Source organism: Ixodes scapularis, unplaced genomic scaffold, assembly GCF_016920785.2.
Source record: "Ixodes scapularis isolate PalLabHiFi unplaced genomic scaffold, ASM1692078v2 PGA_scaffold6__148_contigs__length_123643588, whole genome shotgun sequence".
NCBI lineage: Eukaryota > Metazoa > Arthropoda > Arachnida > Ixodida > Ixodidae > Ixodes > Ixodes scapularis.
Window position 1 is genome coordinate 43,789,212 of NW_024609881.1, and position 23,490 is coordinate 43,812,701.

The 23,490-nt window shown below is 45.5% G+C and overlaps 1 protein-coding gene across 1 annotated transcript in view; it reads right to left on the bottom strand.

Moving 5' to 3' along the window:
• The window catches only part of LOC8033083 (MAM and LDL-receptor class A domain-containing protein 1), an 83,585-nt gene that overhangs the window by 42,901 nt on the left and 17,194 nt on the right, over nt 1-23,490 (bottom strand). Inside the window, exons 2-5 of the mRNA XM_040210477.2 lie at nt 20,384-20,536; nt 7,769-8,046; nt 6,306-6,387; nt 1,957-2,106 (exon numbers count right to left, since the gene is read on the bottom strand). Of these exons, the coding sequence (XP_040066411.1) occupies nt 1,957-2,106; nt 6,306-6,387; nt 7,769-8,046; nt 20,384-20,536 (663 nt within the window). The remainder of the gene's footprint in view (nt 1-1,956; nt 2,107-6,305; nt 6,388-7,768; nt 8,047-20,383; nt 20,537-23,490) is intronic.

A 23,490-nucleotide genomic window follows, 5' to 3' on the forward strand; every position in this document is an offset into this window, starting at 1 on the left:
TGATTCTTGCACACGGGGTGGCGGTGACGTCAGAACGCCGAGCTCCGATTGGCTCGGATTGGAAGGATAGCCGGTAGACCTCGAGGCAGCTATAGCATCGAGGTCTACCCGCTATCCATCCAATCGGAGCCAATCAGGGCTCGACGTTCCGACCTCGGCGCAACCCCCTGCGCAGGAAGCAGACCAACTCGCGCTCCGCGTTGTCACGACCCTGGGTCGACATAGAGATGTTTTGGAATGTTTATAAGCCGGAGGCAAAAGCGGAAAACTTACGGGAAGGGTGCCGTAGAGTTGGCTACATTACGGTGCCTGGAACGCGCATCCGACTGGCATGTTTTTATTGTTGTTTTTTTTTTACACGACTGTCAAGGGGGCTGGGGACAGAAGGTGAATACAATAACCTGACTGATGATTGCATTCACCTTCGTCCCAAGGTGAGCGTCTTATATCCCACCCACGCGTCAAAGATGGTCCCAAAGTGGCTACAGATGATGTCAAAAAAGCCGACACGGCGTGGTGGCGATCCTGGCGGCTAGTGCTAAGAGCGTAGAGTTAATGTATTAAACTTGAAGAAACAATCTCTCGGATTACGGCCGCTTTATGACGCGGTCATCAGTGGTCCCAGTGGGTGGTCCCAATGCGTCCATATCGCCGGCAGCACCCTAATATGCGAGGTGTCAAAAAAAATATTACGCGGTTATTTTTATCGGAAAAATAAATTATTCACCTTACATCGCTCATTGTCCGTCCAAACGTAGCGCTGGCAGTCGGAACCAGATTAGAAAGTTTCAAAACTAACCGTAAGTGGTGGCCGATAGAGCTCTTCAATACTTGGAGCTGAATGCTGCCACCGAAATTGTCACAAAATCCCTTATAACTTTTGTAATAATATGACGGTTAGTTCTGAAACTTTGGCAAGTAGTTTGGACCGCTAGAGCTACATTCGGCTGGAGAGTGAGGCCTAGCACAGCTTATTTTTTAGTAACAAAAAGCGCTGTATGTGTTGTTTTTTGTTGTTGTTTTTTTTGGAGGGAGGGGGGTAAGGGGGATGTGCTGTACACGAGGAACGAAGAAAACACCCCTTGTAAAACGAACCTGCCTAACTTATAGTCTGCTTCCTTTCTCCACTTTTTGTCACTCTCTTTTTCATTTATTTTTTCCTCGAGATTATTGATGTCAGCGCTCAGGATTTTACGCATTCTGCTCCCGTTTTTACCCACCTGGCTTGGAGTCTCGGCAAAAAGTGTAAACAAACGCAGGAGTTCGGTATCGTAGCAGCGTTCCAACTCCTGGCTGCCGAAACTACCGTGGATCGTCAAGCTGGAAAGTGACCCGCAGCAAAGCGGGCGTCTGCCACAGGCACCACCGCTGCTCTGAGACCGCCAAAATCATGGCGGGTAACCACGTGACACGTTTATTTTATCACTGGGTGGAAATTGAAAAACCCCATTTTTGGACACCAAACACACCAGTTGGGCACGCGCTCCAGGCTCAGTATTGTTGTATGCGGCCAATAAAGCCACTCTTATATCGAGAAGTACCGTAAGGCCATGGTCCAGCCATCGCACTCAGCGGTTGGGCAATTAAAAACCTGTGACCTCCTCCAGAAGAATAAAGCACAGCTAAAAAAAACGGGAACTCGCTCCTTTTTAGAAAAGCTTCGAGCGAGAACCTAAGAGCAAGGGCGCCCCGCCGAGCCTCCCAAACTCTTTTTTCAAAGTTGCCAAACCTTGGTGTTAAACCTATAGAGCTTCTAACACTGGTGTTAAACAGCGGTGTTACAAATTTTGTGCTTGACACTCAAACTCTCAGAGCTCACATAGATGACATCAGGGTTTCACCGCCATATTTTTTTCCCACAACACGATGGTTCTGCCACCGACCGATATTTTAGCTAGCTGAAACCTGATGGCTTAACATTCTTATTGAGGCGCAGAAAAGTTGATTGCGGCTCACCAACGGGTGTTCCGGTTGTGTGATCGTCTAGGGCCATGCCCTTTTGGGGAATTAAATACCGTGTCTTGAGGTGCCACGAGCCCTTGGGGCTAGAACTGGTATAGCCACATTGGTCCTTATAGTCGAAAGTGCACGATCCATCATGATTGGCTGCAAAAGGCAAAACTTTAAATTAAGAAGGCATTCATTTTACGTTGGCTCCCAGACCCAATAATTATATTATTAAAAAAAATCCAAGTTATACAACTCAGATAGAGCAGACCAAACCTTTGTCGCATCAACCTGTCAAAAACAAAACCACGACTTTGAGATCATAAAAAAGATAATAATAATAATAATAATAATTTGTTTATTTAATGTGCCCAAAAACAACCACGCGGGTCTTCATATTGGCGCACACAAAACAAAAGAAGAAACACGGCAAACGCACAGCTTAAAATGTACAAATTAGCATGACAACAAATAGGTAGCACACTTCACACAAAATGTAATAGTATCAACTTTTAACTAGACTTCCCAAGTTCCGGCGAAAAACTACGAGATCTGTGAAGATGTCCAAGCTAGACGATGCGATTGTATTAAATGAAACTTGCATACGGGACAGTGGTGAGAGTTTAGACATGAATTTAGTATAAAAGACAGTACAATTTCTGGTAACGCGACAAGGAACATGAAAATCGACAGAATTCAAAAGTTGGTTAGCATCAGTCCAACCATTTACCACCCTGTGCAAAAAAATCCGATCACGCTCAAATCTTCTATTTGACAGAGACTTAAGTAAAACGCTCTTAAGAAGGAATTCATAATCATAATAAAAGCGACGCTGAACGTGTCTATCATATAGAATGCGTATCATTTTTTTTTTTGCACTGATTCAATACTTAAAGACTCTGTACTTGTTAGAGAATTCCAAACAACACAGGCAAATTCAAGCCGTGAACGAACTAAAGCGCAAAATAAACGAATCATACAAGCAGGGCGTCTGAACGTTTTAGTTATACGAGATATGATACCAAGAGTTTTCATCGCACGGCCAACAATAAAGGAAACATGAGCATTAAATGACAATGTGCTATCAAGGCACACACCGAGATCTTTCATCACAGTCACGCGTTCGATTGGAGTTCCTCCCAGAGAGTAGGTAAAATGCATAACAGTGCGTCTTCTGCTTAAAGAAAGAACCTTAGTTTTGGAAGGATTTAGGAGTAAATTATTCGCCAAAGACCATTGCAGTATGTTGTTCACTTCGTGCTGAAGAGCATTACAATCAAGAGGAATAGCAACACGCATAAAAATCTTAATATCATCCGCAAAGAGTAGAAGCTCAGCTTTTTTTACACATGAGGTTATGTCATTAACAAATATCCGAAACAAAAGAGGCCCAAGAATAGACCCCTGGGGGACACCTGAAGTTGAGTAAAATAGTTTGGAAGGGACACTAGAAATTCGAACATGATTCGTACGACATGACAAGTAGCTTTGAAACCAGCGAAGTAGTTCAGAACAACAACGGTATAACGATAATTTGTGGAGCAATAGTTCATGATCAACTTTATCAAATGCTTTAGACATGTCAAAATAAATGGCATCTACCTGTCCCCTGTTGGTAACAATTGGTGCAGCGAAATGTAAAAAGGAGCAGTTTACTTTTATGTCAATAGGCTGAATAGTTGACTGACCTACTGTATAGCATTGACTAAAATAGTCTGCAAAACGGTCTGCCACCTCTGGTGGGGACGAAAAATACGTAGTGTTTCCGGTAGAACAATCCCGCAGTGAAATTTCATGTGAATTGTTACGAGTGTGCTGCTTTGCAAACTTCCAGAAAATTTCGGGGCGGCGGTTCAGACTGCGCTCGACATCATCAAGATGTAACTGTTTATCGCGCGAGTACAATTTTTTGACGAGTGAACGATAAATACTAAATTGAGTGTACCAGAAGCTAGAGCCTTGTTTTTTTGAAAAGTCTATGAAAATGATCTTTTTTCTTAAGGTACATTTTTAAATCATGAGAAAACCAGTCCGGGTATTTGGAAAGTTGAGTATTGCGTTTTGGAACAGCAAGAACAGCGCTCCAGTTATAATTATGAAGGTATTTATACATTCCCAAATAATCTCCTTTGGGGTAACAGTAGGCGGAGGGTCTGTTCAATGCTTGAAACTTTCTTGGCAGCCGTATTTGCACATTGAGTGCTGGATGATATATATCCATTTGTACTAGAGGGATCGGAACAGTATTAATTGATTCGATTGGATTATTTGATAACACTAGGTCAAGAACATTACCAGCGGAGTTTTTGAAACTGTTAAGCTGATTCAGCCCACAAAAATGTATAAACGATAACAACCCAGCTGCCTTTTTTGATGTGATTAAGTCGCCACCGTTTATAACGTCCAATGACCAATCTAATTCCGGAAGGTTAAAGTCCCCGTACATTTGAACTCTGTACCTATCGAAGTTTACTTGTTGTTCCAGCGTTTCAAGATGTTTGATAAAAATTGAAGGATCGCATAGTGGTGGAAAATAGTAGTTTCTAACAAGGTAATTAAAACCATCCGCAGTTTTAATTTCTATCCATAAGCATTCTGAATACGATTGTAGGTCGAACCTTCGATGTGACTCAAGCGAAGAGTGAAGCGCAATCAATACGCTACCACCTAGCTTTTGCCCCGTGCTTATGTAGTCTCTGTCGTGGCGGTAGACATTGTAGCTGGGTGTGAATTAATTTGAATTCGGAAGCCATCGCAGAGCCACGTTTCCGATAAACAAATAACGTCAAAGTCTGCAGTAATAAGATTAGACATAAACTCATCAGCCTTTGTGCGAAGTCCTCGAACATTTTGGTAAAAAATACTAAGCACTTCCGACATTTACATCTGATGTCGTTTCGAGGGGATAAGTACGAGCATGGTCAAGCTGGCCAAAGAACTGGTGGAAAATGCTGCCCTCCGGCCAAACTTCCGGTTTGTTAATGGCGTCAAACACGGCCTGCTCACAAGACAAATGAAAGGAAGAATACGAGGGAAATCGAATTACCATTTTGGAACAGACAATTGACTTCCCGCCTAGGAACGGCTCGACAAGCGCCTAGACATCGGCAACCGACGTATCCGGTCGAAGTCGAGATACAAAAAGTGCCATTCGGCGCTGGGGCCTAGCAACAGCCTGCACAGTGTCTGATTTAGCAGTGCCACTAGAAGGCTTGGAACGTCGTCGAGGCTTGACCTCTGTGAAGCCGTCATTCGTCAAGCTCACGGGATGCGGATCATCCCTACTACGAGAACCTGACGGTGGTGGAAGAAGGCCAGGTTCCTCGAGAGGTGTCAAGTTCGAGCGTGGAAGATAAGGCCGGTTGTTCGAGTGTGCAAGGGCGGGTGGTGCAAACGACGCCTTGCTTGCCGCCAGAGGCACGCGGGATGTCGGGGCGGCAGTAGTAGCATAAAGTTGAGGCGGTGAAGACGGGAATGGGAGACGATCCACTACGTTCTTCCGGAGTTGCTGCACTTCGGAGCGAAGGTGTTGGTTTTCAGCTCTGAGGCATTTGAACTCGGCGGTCAGGATATCCATTTTTCTTGTCATACTGTCGATCACGCGCAGCAAACCGGCGGGGACGTAAAGGTCATCCTGTGCTGCCGCTGGCTCACCCGTGGAAGCGTCCGTCAAGTTGTCATTTGGCGTATCTGGTTGGTCAACCTGGACTTTTGGTGACTTACTGTGCCGCCGGGTACAACCCGTGCATTTAAAGGTGCTGGTTCCAGATTTCATGAAGATATTGTATTCTTCGAGGCCGACGTTTAAGCATCTGCAGTGGAATTCTCTGTCGCAGCCAGCAGAGCAGACAAGGTATTGCTGCTTTGGGTAGAAGCGAGCTGCACAGGATCCGCATTGATCTTTTCGTGGAGCACTGGCTGACGCGTCCTTTTGCAATAGGAACCTCCATGACGAGAAAATTAGCGAAAATCAAAAAAATTCAAACTTACAGGAGGAGCATCAGAAAATGGTTCTTCCTGTTCCAATCGTCGTCGTCGTCGTTGTTCCATAATCGAATATTTTACTTTCACAGAAACAAAAGCCTACTACAGAATACATTTTTGTGACAACTAATTTTAACCTCTCGATCAAATAAAGATATTGAAAATCTGTCAGATTATTTTAGGGTCGTCAAACTTGAAATACTTTTAGGGAGAATTCTTTACATTAAGCGTACTCAACTAGAAAGCACACTGACGGGGTATTGAGTTACCACGAAAACTGTGAGCCATTGTGAAATAAACTCGGCCCTTGGATGAGCGACTAAGGGAAGCTTGCGAAAAAAGCTATAGAGAGGAAATGAGCCAATAAAGTTTACCTGGTGGGCATTTTCCTGGTACAATAGACAGGTCATCCAGCCCGACAAGGCTGTTGAGGGCATTCGAGGAACTGATGAAAATCTGCGCAAATAATGACACAGTGATATATCATTAATAGGCACCAAATTAATGTGTATATAGACAAAATGTTCGCGGACCCACGTTGTAGTCCACACAATTCTGCCTCATTAATAAAGAAGCCCGCACTACAAACTATAAGCAGCTTAGGAATGATCTGGGTAAATACGTCCATTGTTTGTCTTTTGTTTTTTAGCACACGGCAGCTCGGAATACGTGTGGCGAAGGCTCGCGCTGCAGAACCCAGGGGTCCTCGGTTCAATGCCTAACCCTGCCGGTTTCGATCTTAAAAGGCATCGCACCTGCGTGAGGTCATGCACCGCTACTACGCGATGCACGTTAAGAACCCCAGGCTGGCTGTGGTACTGCACTGGCTAGATTTCTCATCTACGGCAGAGAAAGGAGCTTCGCATTGGGGCTGATTGATTTCACGCTGTCTACGCTTGCATGCAGCACAATAATTATTATTATTGCCTCGTTATTACGTACAGAAGCTTCTGAGGATGCTTCACCTGAAGATTGATGGCTTTCTGAAGATGCTTCCGCAGTTAAAAAAAAAATGCGTATAAGTCGCATCGTTATAGTATATGTATTGTGTAAGAAAGTTTTGAAGAAAACTAAATTTATTTATTAATTGGAAAATACAATACTTTCTTTTCGCTAAGCCTGTATGAAAGTAATTCCCATCCTCCTTTACCTAATTACGCAACGTCATGAATTTTATAGTCCGGCATTGAAGAACGCTACTTTTTTGCAACAGTACGTGCCTAATGCAGTAGTCCTCAAATGAGTGTTCGCGGAAAACGCCTTTTGTATTTTTTATTTACCCCTCTGCCATTGTAATCACCCAGTACCCCCTCCTTCATCCCCCCCCCCCCCGGTAAATGGGGTCCCCCATCACTTCTGCTAATCCAGAACGGGTCCCCGAAACACCAGTGGCTGAGAACTACTGGCCTAATGTTCCAGAAAATAACGGCCGAAATCGGAAGTAACATGATGGGAAATACGTCAAAAAACGAGGACAGAGAAGATACGCACACAGGGCAGGCAGTATTGCAACTGAGCTCTAATAAAACACACAGATAAAAATATTAAAACCGCACACGCACATATATGATGCATATAGATTAAACAAACCCCAGAAGGCCTGTCCTGAATGCCTCTCTTCTTGGTCCTCGTATTCATTTTATTTATTTTTTGCGTATTTCCCATTATTCATGAGTACCAACTAGCACAACTAGCAGTCGAAGGTAACATTTATTTTTTTTCTCCAAAACTAAAATGTCTGCTAACTCCTTGCAGCGAAACTTTGGTTACGAGTTCTGCATCACGCTCTCATTGGTACGGCATCGAAACCGAGGCTATCGACAAAACTTTTAGTCACCGTTACGTTGCCGCTACGGTCCTCCTCGTAGACCACCTTCTGCCACAGCCGAGTCTGAGAGAAGTCCGCCTTTAGGAACACCGTGTCTTCGGTCGAGTACGAGGCACCTCGCCTCGTCAGGGCAGTCGCCGCGAATGTCAGCACGGGGGACCGAAGGCCCGAGACGTGGTACCAGCCGGTGAAGCAGAATGGACCCGGGGTTATCCGCTGAAGGACAGCAGGTTTCTGGACGGTCCACGTGCCCGGCGGAAACACAGCCGCAACGTACCATCCGTCCTCTGCATGAAGCAACAGGCACGTCGTCGGCAGGTTTTGTGTTGCCAGGGTATATTTTTGTTTATTTATTTATTTGGAAACGCTTCCTCGTTCAGGGAGAAATTTTATCCAGAAAGAACACCAAATGCACGCATCGTCGTCCTAGCATGAACGGCAAGCGTACTAGAAGTGGCACATCAAATAGAACGAAAAAATATACTAGGTGCGATCAGAGCTTTACGAGACTAGTTTTTGTGGCGTAAAAAAAAAAAAAGAACGCATAATGGTGGTGCATCGGCAGCAGTAGTAGGGACGGACATACGTGCGTCGTTATGTCGAAGGGCGTGGTTCTCTGAACAAACAAAGCTTCCCTACGGGAGTACTTTCAACCGTGTGCACGAGCACAATAGCAAGTTCGGGCTAAAGGCCGTCCGTCGAAAGACTATTCGTAGCAGGTCAATTGGTACCAGGGCAGTTCGTAGGGTCGTCCGTCATAGGGCAATCGGTGGCGCTGACAGTTCGTCAGACCATTGAAAGGACTTTGTTTATTCGTGCCAGTTTTGTTACTGCCGAGCATAGAACACCGAAATTAAAATTCTCGAGTAAGGCCCTATGACACAACTGTTTAAAGTCTCTTGTATTAGCTGGTTAAATCGCTGTGACTTTTTTTTTTTTTTTTTTTTTTTTTTTTTTTTTGCAATAGGAATTGTTTGATTTTCGGGGACTCCAACACAATCCGGGTACGAGTCGTCCCAAAAAGTAGTCGGAAGACGCCGGCAAATATAAAAGTTTGTCAAAAGGAATTTATTCAGATATAGTAACTTCACAGTAGAGATACATCTATTCGTAGTGAAATGTTTCGGCCGTACGCCTAAAGGATGTCTGCGCTGTCGGTTATGTCATAGCGTCGAAGAATTGGTTGAAGGGTGCTTTTCCCGTGCTTGATTCCTCGACACTCTTGTTGAGACGACTCCGCTTGCGGTTTGGCTTAACTTCATTTCGACCAGTGCCTGCTCTTTCTTCAGCGACTCTAGGAACATCTAGGAATGTGGTGATACCCAAGCGACGTTGCTCTTCAAAATTATATTGGGACCATAAAGACCCCTCGCGCGCTGAAGAAGGGATTGCCGTTCCCATGGCGTGGGGTCTGCTTCCCAACAAAACCGAGGACACATACCGCTGGTACGTGACTCGATTTTTACTTTAATAACAGTGGATCGAACGTTAACCATATGGCCGTACAAATCATGCTCATTACTTCACCAGGCTCTTCTCAGTCCTCATCGACCATTTAGTGTCCTGCTCCTTCCGCGTGGTCCAGCTTCTTCACAGGTTCCATGAATTTGCTACCGTAGTGGATAATGATGGTCAGGCGGCTGCTATTTTTTTACTTCGTGAAGGCTTTTGTCAGCGTCTCGTATTGTAAATTACTGTATGAACTTGAGCAGGTGCCGGAAAATACCTGTTTATTAAGGTTAATCGACTTTTACCTTACAGACCGTCAGCAGTATCTGAATGTTGGTAAGGCAGAGTTAATAGAACTGCCTGTTCTTTCAGGAGTGCCCCAGTGTTAAGTACTTGGTCTTTTTGGCCTTTTCAGTGTTTATGAATAACCTGCGGGTGGTCAACCCATTAATACAGTGTCGTATTTTTTGCTGACGATTGTGTTTTGTTCTCTGAGGTATCCTGTATTGTCGATCAGGAACGTTTAAATGACAGTCTGCACAAGGTATTTTCCTGGAGCGAAAATTACGAAATTGATTTAAATAAAGAGAAATGCGTTTAAATGACACTAATACTAAAGAGGTCTCCACTTGTAGTTCACTTTGTTATAAACTGAGTTCCTTTGGAAATGGTCACATCAAATAAGTAGTAAGAAGTAACCATTACGCCGAACTAAAGTCGGTCTGCTCATTTTGTGAATGGTATAGCGAATGCTTCCCGTAAACTACGGTCTTTACGAAGGAATATATGTCACTGTACAGCAAAAAAAAAAAGAAGCTCGTGGATTACACTTTTTTTATTCCTCCACTATTGGACTATAAAGATATTTTATGAGACCGGCATTGTCAGACATCCATTGATCAATTGGAAGGCGTTTAGAAAAGGTTCTCCTATTCCATTAACGCATACGACAGGGAAACCCCCATATCAACCTTGTGTGTTTCGTCTGCATTACCACAGTTATTATAAGGAAGAAAAGTGAAGCGCTTGAATTTTTTGTATAATCCAATACGGGATAAGATTGGGTTAATTTTAAACGACTACCTGAAATACAACAACGGCCATTACACAAGGCGGAAACACAAACTTTGCTTCGCGAAATTCAGTATGAAAAAAAAAATTAAATATTCCTTTCTAGACCTCTTCGTGATTGGAATGACTTGCCTCAGCATGTGACAAGCCTTGCTAGATATGATTGTTTCGCTAGAAATTTAGACGATTCTGTGTGTAAGGAAACATCCACGAAATAATCGATAATTTGTATCATCATTAGTATGAGAAATTTCGTATTGCATATTTTTACCGTGTCCTACCTGCAACCGTACATGCAACTTGAATATTATAGATTGGGCTGGCAGTATTCCGGAAATGAATAAATAAATGAGAACTTCGAACTCGCAGCCACAAACGCCGCTCGTGACGTTATATCGGGCATCCGTGTACAAGGATGTATTTTTCATCTGGCTTAATCAGTCCACCGAAAGTTGTGTGTCACGGGTTTTCAAGGACGCTACGGCACCGACGAGCGGTTTGCAGTCAAGGTTAATTTCTTTTGAGACACTTTTTCCACTCTTCTCACTATCGTGCTCTTTTCTTTGTGTACTTCAAGTGAGATAAATTTTTCATTCTAGTTGAAAGCGCTTCCACCACTGGCATTTCTCCCCGTCTGTAATATTCCTGAAGGCTTCCAATATTTGCTAGAAATCCTTCCTCCGGAGGCGATCGCGGCGGCCGACTGTTTTGAGGACACTGACATCGGACGACCACGTCGAAATGGCCCCTGCTCGGTACAGTTCCCTCCCAAATTGTTATTTGTCTATGATAAGACACTTGACTGACTTCGGCAAACGGACAAAAGTCTGGAGGCGTGGCGAAATGGGCTGCAGGTAATTGATTATAATTATATGTTTATGTTAACTCCAATCCTTGCGTACATACTCCATTGGTGATTATGTAATTGTCCTTATTAAGTTTGCAGAGCAATGCCGGTTGTGCATTAACGAATATTTGGATGTTCCTGGAGTCGCTCAAGAAAAAGCAGAGTCTGGTCGAAATGGAACTCAGCCAAGCCACAAGCGGAGCAGTCTCTACAAGAGTGTCAAGAAAGCAAGAAGCACGGGACAAGCGCCTTCGAGCAACTATTCGTCGCTACGACGGAACCGGGCGCAAAAACATCCCCGAGGCGCGCGCCCGAAACGTTGCAGTGTCAGAAGATGTTTCTATAGGGTAGAGTGACAACTTCTAAATAAATTCCTTTTGACAACCTTGCATATTGGCCCCTGTCTTCTGATTTGTTACCGGGACGAGTCATAACCTAGATTGAGTTAAAGTCCCGGGAAGTCAGACTGTGTCTATTGCAGAAATAATAGCGATTCAACCAGCTATTATAAGAGACTTCAAACATTTGTGCCCATGGGGCCTCACCCGAGGATTTTCATTCGGGAGCAATACTCTCTGCAAAAAAAAATGGCACGAAAAGAGAAAGTTCCTACTGTAGTCTGACGAACTGTCGCTGGGACAAATTTTCCTATGGCGAAATGCCCCATGTGACGAACTCCCTCTACTACTTGACCTGCTATAAATTTTCTTTCAACGAACAGTCCAAAAGACGTCAATTTCAATATGGGCCACAAACCAGAGTGAAATCGAACATCAATTCTGCATCAAGCACCGCAAATCTGGAACAGGCACTTTGGAAAGGATTCAGCAGGCTTACGGCGAGAAGGCAGCGAGTCGTGTGAAGTGTTTTGAATGGCTCTCGCATTTCAAGAATAACAAAACATCACCGAAAGATGAAAAAGCTAGGGCAACCTTCCCCGACATATCCATGTTTTTCAGTCACAACATTTTTTTTTTTTTGATCACTATGATTCATTCATTTTCATAATTTCGAATATTTCCACTTTTAAGACCACGTAAAACAGTGAAAATGTCCCGTGATATTTTCAGCGTGGCTCTTGGTTCCCACCGGTGATAACAACGCGTTCCTAAAGCTCATAAACAAGACAGAATACGCGTACTACATGTGGCGGGACAAACACTGTAAGGACTTCTGGAGGACAACGAGCACGTACCATCGAATTGGGTCGAACTGCGAGCAGCGGCGCGCGTAGCCGTCGACACCTGATACTCCTCCTGGAGACTTCTGGAAACTGACAGAACTGCGTTGTGAATGCAGGGTGCATCGAGGGCGTGCGTCCTACTCCGATTTAACCCTCGAAGAGCACTACCCACGATTCGACGTTGCGCCGGTGGTACGCTGCAAGTTCCGTCAGATCCACTTTCCTTGGCTCGTCACTAGCCATGCCAGGAGACTCGCCGCTCGCAGCAGGATCAAGCATCTTGCGCGCCCTTCCGTGTAGCATGATCTCAGCGTCATGCTTTTATTTATTTTTTATTTTATTATTTATTTAGGTATACTGTTAACCCGTTAGGGTTGTTACAGGGCTGCACAAGGCACGAGAATACATATGACCAAATACAAAAAGAAACAAGGACACTGTATCAACAACAATTCAAACATACAAAAATAGCGCTTGACATTGAATTTATAAATCGTCAAACAGCGACGAAGCAAAGACATCACACAATAACATCACAATATTCTCATGATTATACGTGAATAGGAAATACTGAGGATTCGATAGATATCATTGAAAAAGGTTCAGAATGCTTTTTTCAAACAAGGTTAGTGTATTTGCTGTTGTTAATTCTTGTGGTAGGCTGTTCCAATCAGTTATCGTTCTTGGAAAAAAGGAGTATTTATATGCATCAATATTTGCCGTATCTATTTGGTAGTGGTTTAAGTGGTTGCCTCTGAGAGGCCTGATCTGCCGAGCAACTATGTAAGGTTCCGTATTAAAATTAAATTGGCCATTTTGTAGCATATAAAAGAATTTAAGGCGTGCTATTTTTCTACGGTCACAGAGCGTTGGAAAGTTGAGATAGTTAAGCATTTCCTGTACTGATTCTGTTCTCTCATATCTCGACAATATAAATCTGGCTGCCATCCTTTGTATTTTTTCTAGTTTATTTATCTGATAGGCTCTAAAAGGATCCCAAATTATAGAAGCGTACTCTAGAGTAGGCCGTATTAGTGCTTTATATGCAGTTAGTCTTGTCTCAGGGGGAGCGAGCTTGAGATTGCTTCCTCTGAACTTGAGGTGTTTCTTTTTTATTTAGTTTATTCTGTATTATTATTATGTGTTGTGATTTTTTTTAGCAGTATAGTAGAAACTGTCCGATATTCGAGACAACAGAACAAGAGGTGACCCTGGACAACTGCTGACGTGTACGTGAAGTCAATTACTCGGCAGCCTTTTATATATTTGCTTCCAGCGCTTGCACTGTGTCCTTTCTAGTCATTGTTTCTCGTGTATGGTGCTTGGATTGCCAAAATGCAGGTCCACCAGGTCCTCGATTCACCAAACATTTTAACGAAACGCAGTACTTTCATCATTTGGGACTTTTAGCGAACCGTTACCGTGTTCCGTGTACCGCAAACACCGGCAACATCGAAGCATGCTTTTAAGCGTGCGCCCCGCGGGCACGGTATGACCAGTGCAAAGCACTCAAAAGCATGCTTCAAAGGCGCCGGTCGTGGGGTACACGGAACACGGTAACGGTTTGCTAAAGCTACCACACATTGCCGGCAGCCAGGCTCTCGTTCAGCGCGCCCGTTAAAAGATCACGATCGTGTTTCAGAAGAGCGAAATAGAAGTTAAAGCAGTTCGTTCGTGCACGGAAGAACTGTGGAGTTTAATAGACCCATTGTTAAATTACCCAAGCATCAAGGAGAATGCAGGGATTGATGTTCCACGCGCCGCACGTGCCGGCATCAGCAGTAGTAACTTTTCTAAAGCAAATGCCTAAAACAAATTGTATCATGCACGCGCGCTCGTCAATGCCTCATTTTGGTTCTTTACTTCGAATCCTTTATACGGGGAAGGCGTGCGCGTGCGGCGCGTGGAACACCAATCCCTGCATTCTCCTTGATGCTTGGGTAATATAGCAATACGTCTATTGACGCCAGTTATCAGAGCCACACAGATGTTCTCGTGGTATTAAAAAATGCGTAATGAAATTCAGATTTAAAATATATAGGTGTATGCAACTTAGGAGGGAGCTTACGTGACGCTGCAGTCATGCTCCACGAACGCGCGCGCGAGGCACGCGCGCAGCAGCCTGCTCCTACTGCGAGTGCCGAGCTTCCTAAAGCGGCTCGTGTCGAGCCCACGAAAGTGGCTGTGACGGAACTTCCAGCGCACCGCCGGCGCAATGTCGTAATATAGTCGAAGCTCGGATGAGGCTAGGCGAGGGTCAAACACGTCGGGGTAGTACGCACACCCTCGCAGCGCCCTACGCTCGAACCGGCAGTTTTATCAGTGTCCAGAGGCTTCCAGGAGACGCACCATGTGTCAACGGCCACGCGCTCCGCTGCTCGCATTACGGTGCCTGGAGCGCGTCTTTGACTGGTGTGTTTAGCGTCTTATAGGCTGCTCATACATCAAAAGTGGTCCCGAAGTGGCAACAAATGACGTCACAGAAACCGGAGTGTCATGCTGTTGCATGTCGCGATCCTGGCGGTTGGTCGCAGAAATGCTGGCGAAAAGCACGAGCGGACGCGAGTGTCGCTGTCGTCGCGGCGTCCCAATTTCTGGCTGCCCTAGCTTCCGTAACTGCCACACTGGAGAGCGACCTGCAGCTCAACAGGCGTCTACCACATACAGCACCGCTGCTGGGACACCTCCAGGATCGCGACCGGCGACAGCTTGATACTTCTGAGATTTCATCAAGCGGACATTGAGGTACCAGTTTTTTTAACGCGGTACGCACACAAACCAGAGACGCCTTCTACGCACCATTTACTCGCGTTCCATTCCAACCCGTTAGTACAAAGTGCTAGCAAGCATCACACCGCGTTCCATATGGCGAGGTGTGCTTCCAAAAGAACTTAGGCTAAAAGGAAGACGGTTACAGAGAAGTCATGCCGTCTTGGTGTCCATGCAGTCGTAGCTCACAAAAGCGTATCCCTTCGGCAATTGTGAAACGAACGTGAACGCTGAAGGCTTCAGTATTTAAACTGCCGTTGACGACGCTTTCGATTTCAAACTAAGCGATGAGCGAAATGAAGGGTGCAAAAAACCTGCACCTGTTCTTTGAGATGTCGTTCGTCTAGAAACCTTTGGGCGGTGCCTCCCTCTCTTCCTTCATTCGCTGTCTTCGAGGACCTAGCCGTTTCTTAGCCCACAGGCACACCGACGGAGTTGTAACCACGGACATGGAAAACTCGCGATACCATGGCGCGATAAAACTATGGGAAAGTCACTCAAATCTCGAAACATCATACCCGAACGAGTCAAAACGAAAGTTGCTATGGCGGGCGGTAGTGGCGAATACTATCCCGCAAAAACATAAAATTCTTAAACATATTTGTCCCACTGATAGACTCGAAACATTACGATTAACTAAGCAAGGTGCCCCTATACGTGAACAGAATTAAAAATAAAAATCGGTGAAAGTATTAGATCTAAAAGTTCGATTAACGGGCGGGGTGCGGAGCTAGAACAAAAGCTATACCAGAACCACGGAATTTCGCCCCAGGAGTACGAATTGACTTTTTTTTGCGACAAAAAGACTAATCGACCGATCTCACGAGGAGTTGCGCGACGCCACCGCTGCCGTGGTGCATTCTGGTACCTGTAGTTCCCCCCAGTTTTCCGGCCGCGTCGGCGCGCATTGTACGCCCGGCGTTTGGAAATTTTCGGGTTAGCACGAGACCTCTAGCCAGGTGTTAACTCATGGTTTTCAATCGGTGGCTTCACATGTTGTATGCCACGGAGCTATAACAACAGCACCAGGCAAAAAGGCCTCGGATATTATGTCTTCCCGCAAGAAAGAAGCATGGCAAAGAAAGGTCGACAGACCCGGACAGAGCGGCAGGAAAAATATCGTGTTACGATTTGTTTCGCGATTCGCTTCATAATTTATATCCAACTATTGCACGTCAGCGAAAATATGTAAGATTACAGGGCACGAGACGTAGAGCGTGCCGAAGTGTTCCGTAAGCTGGAATCTGACCATTTGCTCCGTAGCGGCCTATTCGTTGGTCTATCTCAAATAGGACCACCGCACTGCTTTGCGGAGACCGTTTTTATTACTTACTCGGTGTATTTTGGTGGTTATAACTGCTATTGCGACGACATGTTTCAAGCACAACTGTGCTTGAAAAGATAAGGACAATCATTAAAAAAGAGCAGCGATTCGCACCTCTTGATATAAAACTAATTTTTTTCGGAAGGAGCCTTCATTTTTTTTTTTTTTCATACCAACGCGAAAGGATTACATAATGCAATTTAGAAGTGCAACACGTACTTACCGCCAAAAATGTAACAAACGGACCTCATCCATTTTGTGGTGGTCTATTAGGCTAGTGTTACTGATCCATTCTGCACTAGCACCAGTCGAGACCGCAGAAAAAAGCTTCCCCTGTCGGGCGACTGTTAGCGTTCAGATCTTGCGCAAACAAAATAAAACTGAATAGAAACTGCACGAAAAATCATCTCCACCCCAAGCTTTCAGGTATCTGGCATGGTTGCTTCTTTTTGATAGATGCCAATTTTTACGGCGCGTCAGGCATGGCCTTTCTGCAAATCAGTTCTTTGTGTGCAGGCTTCTCCCACTGTTCACCTGTACTCTGTCGCACAGGCTGTCAACCAGAATGAAACAACTTTCAGAAAACTATCGCTGACCGAGAAAGTCTATTCAGCTCGTCTTACTTGATGGCTGATTAAACGTTATGCACAAGACTGAGCACCACCAAGCTCAGTTTTTCATCACATTTGATGCTGTTCCATGGTGCTACACCGAGCCGATGGTCCCTCAAATTTTCTTGTTCTTTGCTGTTGCACTAGATGTTCACTTGTTTGCAAGGTAATTGAGACGTCAGAGGAGTCGGAATGCTCAAGTAATGGCGCCGTTGATTTTTTTGTTTTTTTTTTTCGCGGCCGCAGTGGGATTACTTCGTGAACGGTAGTGGGCTCACGCGTTCACGAAGACGAAGAAGCAGACGACGACGAAGCAGACGACAAAGCGATTCTAAAGCGATAAGACGACCGAAACTGCTTTTCTGCACTTGCTGAGGAAAGTGAGGCATCACATACAGCACAATCTTATCAAGTAAAAACATGCAAGAGAATCAAGGTGATACCGGGGCGTGCCAAATGATAATCTATGATGATGTACGTACGCTCAGCCGTATGTAGCCGGGAAGGGATGACTACAAGTAGCATGGTGGAGGCACCACTTCCGGAATGCGCGCGCCTGCGCAGTTCGCTTGGTGACACCGCTCTATTACCCATCGAAGCAAAGCTTGCACTGCTTCCGGATGTAGCACTCGCGAATTGTTAAAGTTGCCCAAGTATCTGAAACTAGAATGTCCTGGTTAAAAATATAAATGTTTTTTGTTATTGTTTTGTTGTTTTTTTGTGTTTTTGTTTTTTGTTTTTTAATAAAAAGCAGAACGGTTTGCGATTTTGACATGAGGCGCGCTCAGCCTCAACGTATTTGCGGGATTTCGTCGCTCTCAATTTTTGTTTTAATGTAGCTGGAACTAGCATTTGTTTTATGTTAGGTTCAGTTCTCACATTCTGGCTTCTAATCCAATAACTTGCGTTACTTTCACGCGGCATCCGAGCGTTCGCTGACGGCTTAGCTTTCTGCTGCGGAAACCACAGATCACCCAGGGGGAAACAGTACATTCAAAGGACTCTTTCGTAAAATACTTCATTCTCGCGACAACCTAATTTCGCGACTTGTAAAACATCGCGAAAAAATAATCACACGAATATGTGATTATTTTGAAAACGAATAGCTGGCATATTACTTCAAATCGCGTTTTTTTTCTTCTTTTCTTATGAACAGGGAGTATTTCTGCGATCATGTTTCGCGAAATTGACAAATTACTGATCCCACAAAAAAAGTTGTTTCTTCTACATGGCGTTTCTTGTCACATGTGACGCGTTTTTTGGCTAGGTAGGTGTTCTGCATTTCGTGAAACCCAGATAAACGCGTGGCCGCGAGACTCGACGCTGATTGGTTGACGGGAGGAAAATGAGGAGTGAAGTGCTCAAAGCTGATTAGTTGACGGGGAGGCCATGTGAACAGAGGGGTAGGCGAAGAGGAGTGAGGTAGGCGAGGAGGATCTCGACCACCTGTGCACACCGAGGGAGAAGAGCTCGAGAATGGTAAAGGCTCCGGAATATCACCAGGTTTATCGGCCCGATTAGCCGTAGTGTCGCTTTAATCAAGGAACAACTGTGTTGTTCATTGAATAGATTCCTCGTTAAGGAACCTGTGTCTGTGTTGTCCCCTTTTTTCTTCTTCTTTTGTCCTACGTCTCGGGTTTTACAATGTTGAAAGTTCACCAGCTCCCTTGCATCTTCTCAGTAATTTCTAAACTATCAAGTGTAAACATGGTGCGCATTAAGCTCTCTGATAAAAAGCGCCGTGAACATAGGCGTCTGGCGTCTGAAAACCCCGTTAAACGCCTATGATGCTGGTACGTTTAAAGTATGCAACACAATTGCTTATCAATTTTCCAAAAACTGGTGTTCACAAGCTAAGACGTTTAGAATGCGTATATAACATTAAACTTACGTTTTACAAACACATGAAAATAACAATTACGCCACGTTTATGAAAGCCAGCGTTTCGTTGTTGTTGTAGTCTTAGAGCGCAGCTCTTAGGCGCCCGTTTCGGGCTTGAGCGGCGTCGCCGTCGCCGCCCGCGTAACCGCGGCGATGTTTCGGCACCGTGCCGAAACGTCCGCGCGCGGTCACGTAACATCACGGAGGCGATCAGGGGGTCACGTGACACCACTCGGGGGGGGGGGGGGGGGGGGGGGGGGGGGTCAGGGGGTTAGGGGGTTCACGTGACCCCTCTCAGGGTGCTTAGGGGGGTCACGTGACACCCCTCCGGGGTGGGGTTCAGCGGGGCCACGTGACACCCCTCGGGGGACGTCAGGGGGGTCACGCGACCCCCTGAGGAGAGTCCATGACCTCCCTGAGGGTGTCACGTGACCCCCCTTACCCCCACAAGGACCCCCTGAGGGGAGTCCGTGACCTCACTGAGGGGGTCACGTGACCCCCTGACCCCCACGTGTGGGTCACGTGGCCCCCATGAGATCACGTGAACCCCGTGAGGTCACGAGGGTCACGCGACGTCACTCAGGTGATCTCACGGTTTCGCCGACGCCACTCGGAGGGAGGAGCAGCATGATGAGGAGGTGAAGAGAAGGGAGGAGAGGCATACCCTCCCCTCAGTACCCTTCCCTCCTCCTCCTCAAGAGCTGCGCTGTAATTCGTCATTACAAGAACTTGTAAACGGCTTTCATTTTTTTTAAATGACAACATGCTAGCTGTCTGCGTTCGATTAAGCCCGAACCTATCCCAGATGACGCGAGTCATTCCCGATCATGAATCTGTATCACGTTAGGTCCGGCACGCAGCTAACGCTACGACGCGACGCTGCCAGTTGGCAGCGTCAAAGGTGCATGGTCATGGTACTCTTTGTCACTGTCCATTTTATCACCGGCTGAACGAACATCGCGCAGAAAGAAAGCCCGTGATTCGCCGCATTCACTCTACACTCTAAAAAATGATTGCGCGTCCACTTTCACGCACAACACTCGGAGAGCCAATCAGCGCAACTTACGGAGGCAGCTCAGCGAATGACGATGGGGAAACATATGTCTAGACCAAAAAACGCAGTCTGAGTTGTGACATTAAGCCATGCAAAACGTCACGCTTGCCGCTTGCTGAATGTCACAACTCAGTCTGCGTTTTTTGGTCTAAACATAAGTTTCCGCATCGGCATTCGCTGAGCTGCGTCCGTAAGTTGCGCTGATTGGCTCTCCGAGTGTTGTGCGTGAAAGTAAACGCACAGACTTTTTTTTAAGAGTTTACGTGATTACTTTAGCCGGCAATAACGAACACACAAAGACAATGGCCACCATGATGACGCAATTTTAAAGCAGCCTGGTTGGCTCATCGACTTCATTTGAAACGCACTATGAACTAAGTCAAGTTCCCTCAAGTCCTTCTAGGCACTCAAGGCGTTCCTCAAGTAGCGCAATACCTGTGCCTTTCGTGTGATCTCTGATTGGTCCGTCGGTGGTGTTTCGAGCCTGGACCGCTTTGAAGCAGCCGCCATTGGTCGAGCACTCTGAAGTAGTCCAGGACTCACAGATGCCGTTGGTGAAGTCGCACCTAGACTCGCCTTGCGGATCATCTGCGAGCAAACAGAAGGGTCACAATTAGATTGTCCGTTATAGGCTTGGACAGATTAGACACTTTTTTAGCCAGTGAAATACCCGCTGCTAACCAGGGATTTAGTCGCACTAATCGCGCAGTTGTGCGATACACGACCGCACGTGTCGGTGTGCGATGCTCATTGATATCGAAACGGGCAGGGGTAGCGAGTGAACCCGGGAGTCGTGCCTTTCTGCAGCGCGAGATTTCACTACCCGTACTCCGAGCTGCGGTGTGCAAACACACTCTGCCATCTAGGGAAGGAAGGTCACAATGAAGATTCCACCAAACGCTTCGAGCTCCAAGAATAGGTGGCCCCAACGCGTTGGACTCTCCCAACCATCGTAGGGCATGGTATTGCGCAAGCTCAGAAATTGTGCGCATGAGCTGTGCGTCGTCATTAACTTCTCGGGGGACCCGTATCTGTTGACGCCGACGCGATGAGTGTGAACGGGCACCGTCATTCATGCGCGGCAAAGAAAGCAAACACGTGTCCTGCAGTCAAACTTTCTCCGAGTGAAAGATGATAACGGAAACGAGCCACTCGAGCCTGTTCACTTATCCTTCGTTCTGGCGGGAAAGACCTCGAACCCTTGACTCCTATCTATCTAAACTCCCTCGTCGCGACTGTCAGCGTTCCCCCGCCCGTGACGACATCTACATAAGGTAAACGTCACCAGGTGAGTGGCGCGCAACACAAATCCAGACCGAGAAAAGACCGCTCAGAAGAACACCTGACTTTGTTCCGTGTTCCATAGCATCCCCTTCCCTTTTTTTTTTTTTTGTTCTTCTTTGGATAAAGCGATGGAAGTTGCGTACTAGATGAGCCGTCGGCAACGGTCAGCAAGAAGGACTTTGGTCATCAGTCTTGCATCACGTGATCATGCTTTCATGCGGATACTAGAAAGCCTAGATCTAAAAGAGGTGGGCAACTCAAGTTATGCAGAGCCTTTTGCGATCTATTAGCCGAAACTTCCTGGGCAAATTGGGTGCTGAACGCACATGCGTAATGCGTGAGTTTTCGCGAGGGGACAAGAAGAACGGGCAGAGGAACTGGGCAAAGGTAGAATATGCTCTCGCAGGCGATCGCCGCTTTCGGGTCCTCAGCCCTTAAGCCACGTGACCGGGCTTGAACTCTTTGAAACACTCTGAAATCTAGGCACAATATAACGTAAGTGGTCAAGCAATGAAAAGACCGGCGATGAATCGGTTCCGCTAGAATGAAGCTTCTACTGCACTGCCAGCTCAACGGTGAATAGAGTACAGTGTTGGTGTACAACATGCTGGTATCCAAATTTGACCCAACTCCCAAGATTACTTGTAAAAATGCGGTTTTAGCCAATGAATATATTTTATGAACATGTGTCCAGGACGATAAATATGAAGTGAAAGGAACAGAAAAAGGAAAAGTTAAGACACGCAGAATACGTTGTGTTACGTTCACCTGGATCCTTGCTTTGTTATTTGCTTGTCCTACGGGAAAGTGAGCATACATGGAATTTTAGAATGCACAGTCTTCCAAAATATAAAAGACCGATTACCCTATGCAAGTTATGCGGTGTACTTGGTTTGATAGGACCATTTAGACAGCGTTATTAAACTTAGCAATTAATATTGTATTTTCTTTCCACTTCACCGATTTTTTAGGTGTAATAAATGCCAGAATAGCGTAGAACAATTGTTTGGTGAATTAAGAAAAAAAAAAGGCTTAGCCCTAATCTTTCCATGGACAGTTCTTATTCTCTTACTTTTCATTCCGCAGGTTTTGTGTATTCATGCGCTCAAGTAATTAATGCACTCCCTTCGGGCACCTCTCTAGTAATAAATCTCAGCACGACGCGTTGAGAAATCGATGTTTACGGGCCGTCCAAGGTGGGATCGAGACATTAGTATACACGCGGTATGCTTATTGTGCATCATTACAAAAGCGAAAGCTGTTCATCAGCACAAAAAAAAATAAACGAATGAATTAATGAACGAATGACAAAGCGCACCATCATGGTATGGTATTTGTCATGTTTCTTTACCTGTTCTATCGTCGCTGATTCAATCATAAACACAAAAGGACTAACGACTTGCGCATTTGTTGCTGCTTGATTAGATCCCATTACCTCGTAAAATAGAAATACCGTTTGGCCAGGGTCACTCTTTGTTTTTGAAAGAAAATACTTGTATACAAATATTCCTTTATATTAACATCCCAGGAAATGTAGGTCCGACTGAAACGGATTTCGCACAACCCCTTAAAACTGTGTCGTCGAATGGGTCTTTCATACTGGTGAAGACTGTATGATCAGAACAAATAAGTAGAGGAAACGACAACGAGAAGTTTTCCCGCGCTTATCTTTAACGTGGCAGGATGTCACGTAGCGTGTTCGTATATATATATATCTCAACAGGCTCTTCAAGCCCTCGGATGCTTCGAGATTTTCGGTGTAATCGCATACCTCTAGTAGCGTGAGTTCCTCCAAGAGCTCACGTTTGAGACCGACTAGGCCAAAAGAGTAATCTCCCGATGCGCCCGTCGAAGGCAAGCCTGTCTATCTATCTAAGAGAAAGTGACACAAAAGAACATCTTACCGAGATTGAACATTTTTACGAGGCGTTTCATTTTATGCTCTACCGATATGTTTGAAAAGGCATGCAAGCTACACTAATGCTGTTTGTGAAGGTGAGTTGTACGGGCCATGGGACGTAGGACGGAGGGACTCAAAAGTAGCCGGAAGGAATTTCTGGAGGGCGGGACGTTTGTAGTATCAGCTTCCGCCGCTAGCAGCGCTTAGAGGCACCTCTTCCGAGTTAAATTACCGACTGGCGTCATCTCCTGAAGTTATAGCGGCATGCTGCGATTTTTTTTCCAAACGTTTCAAAGTCATTCGTCCTTTTTATTTATTTTTTTGCTTCTTTTTTTGCAATGTCTGATTTGAAGGAACA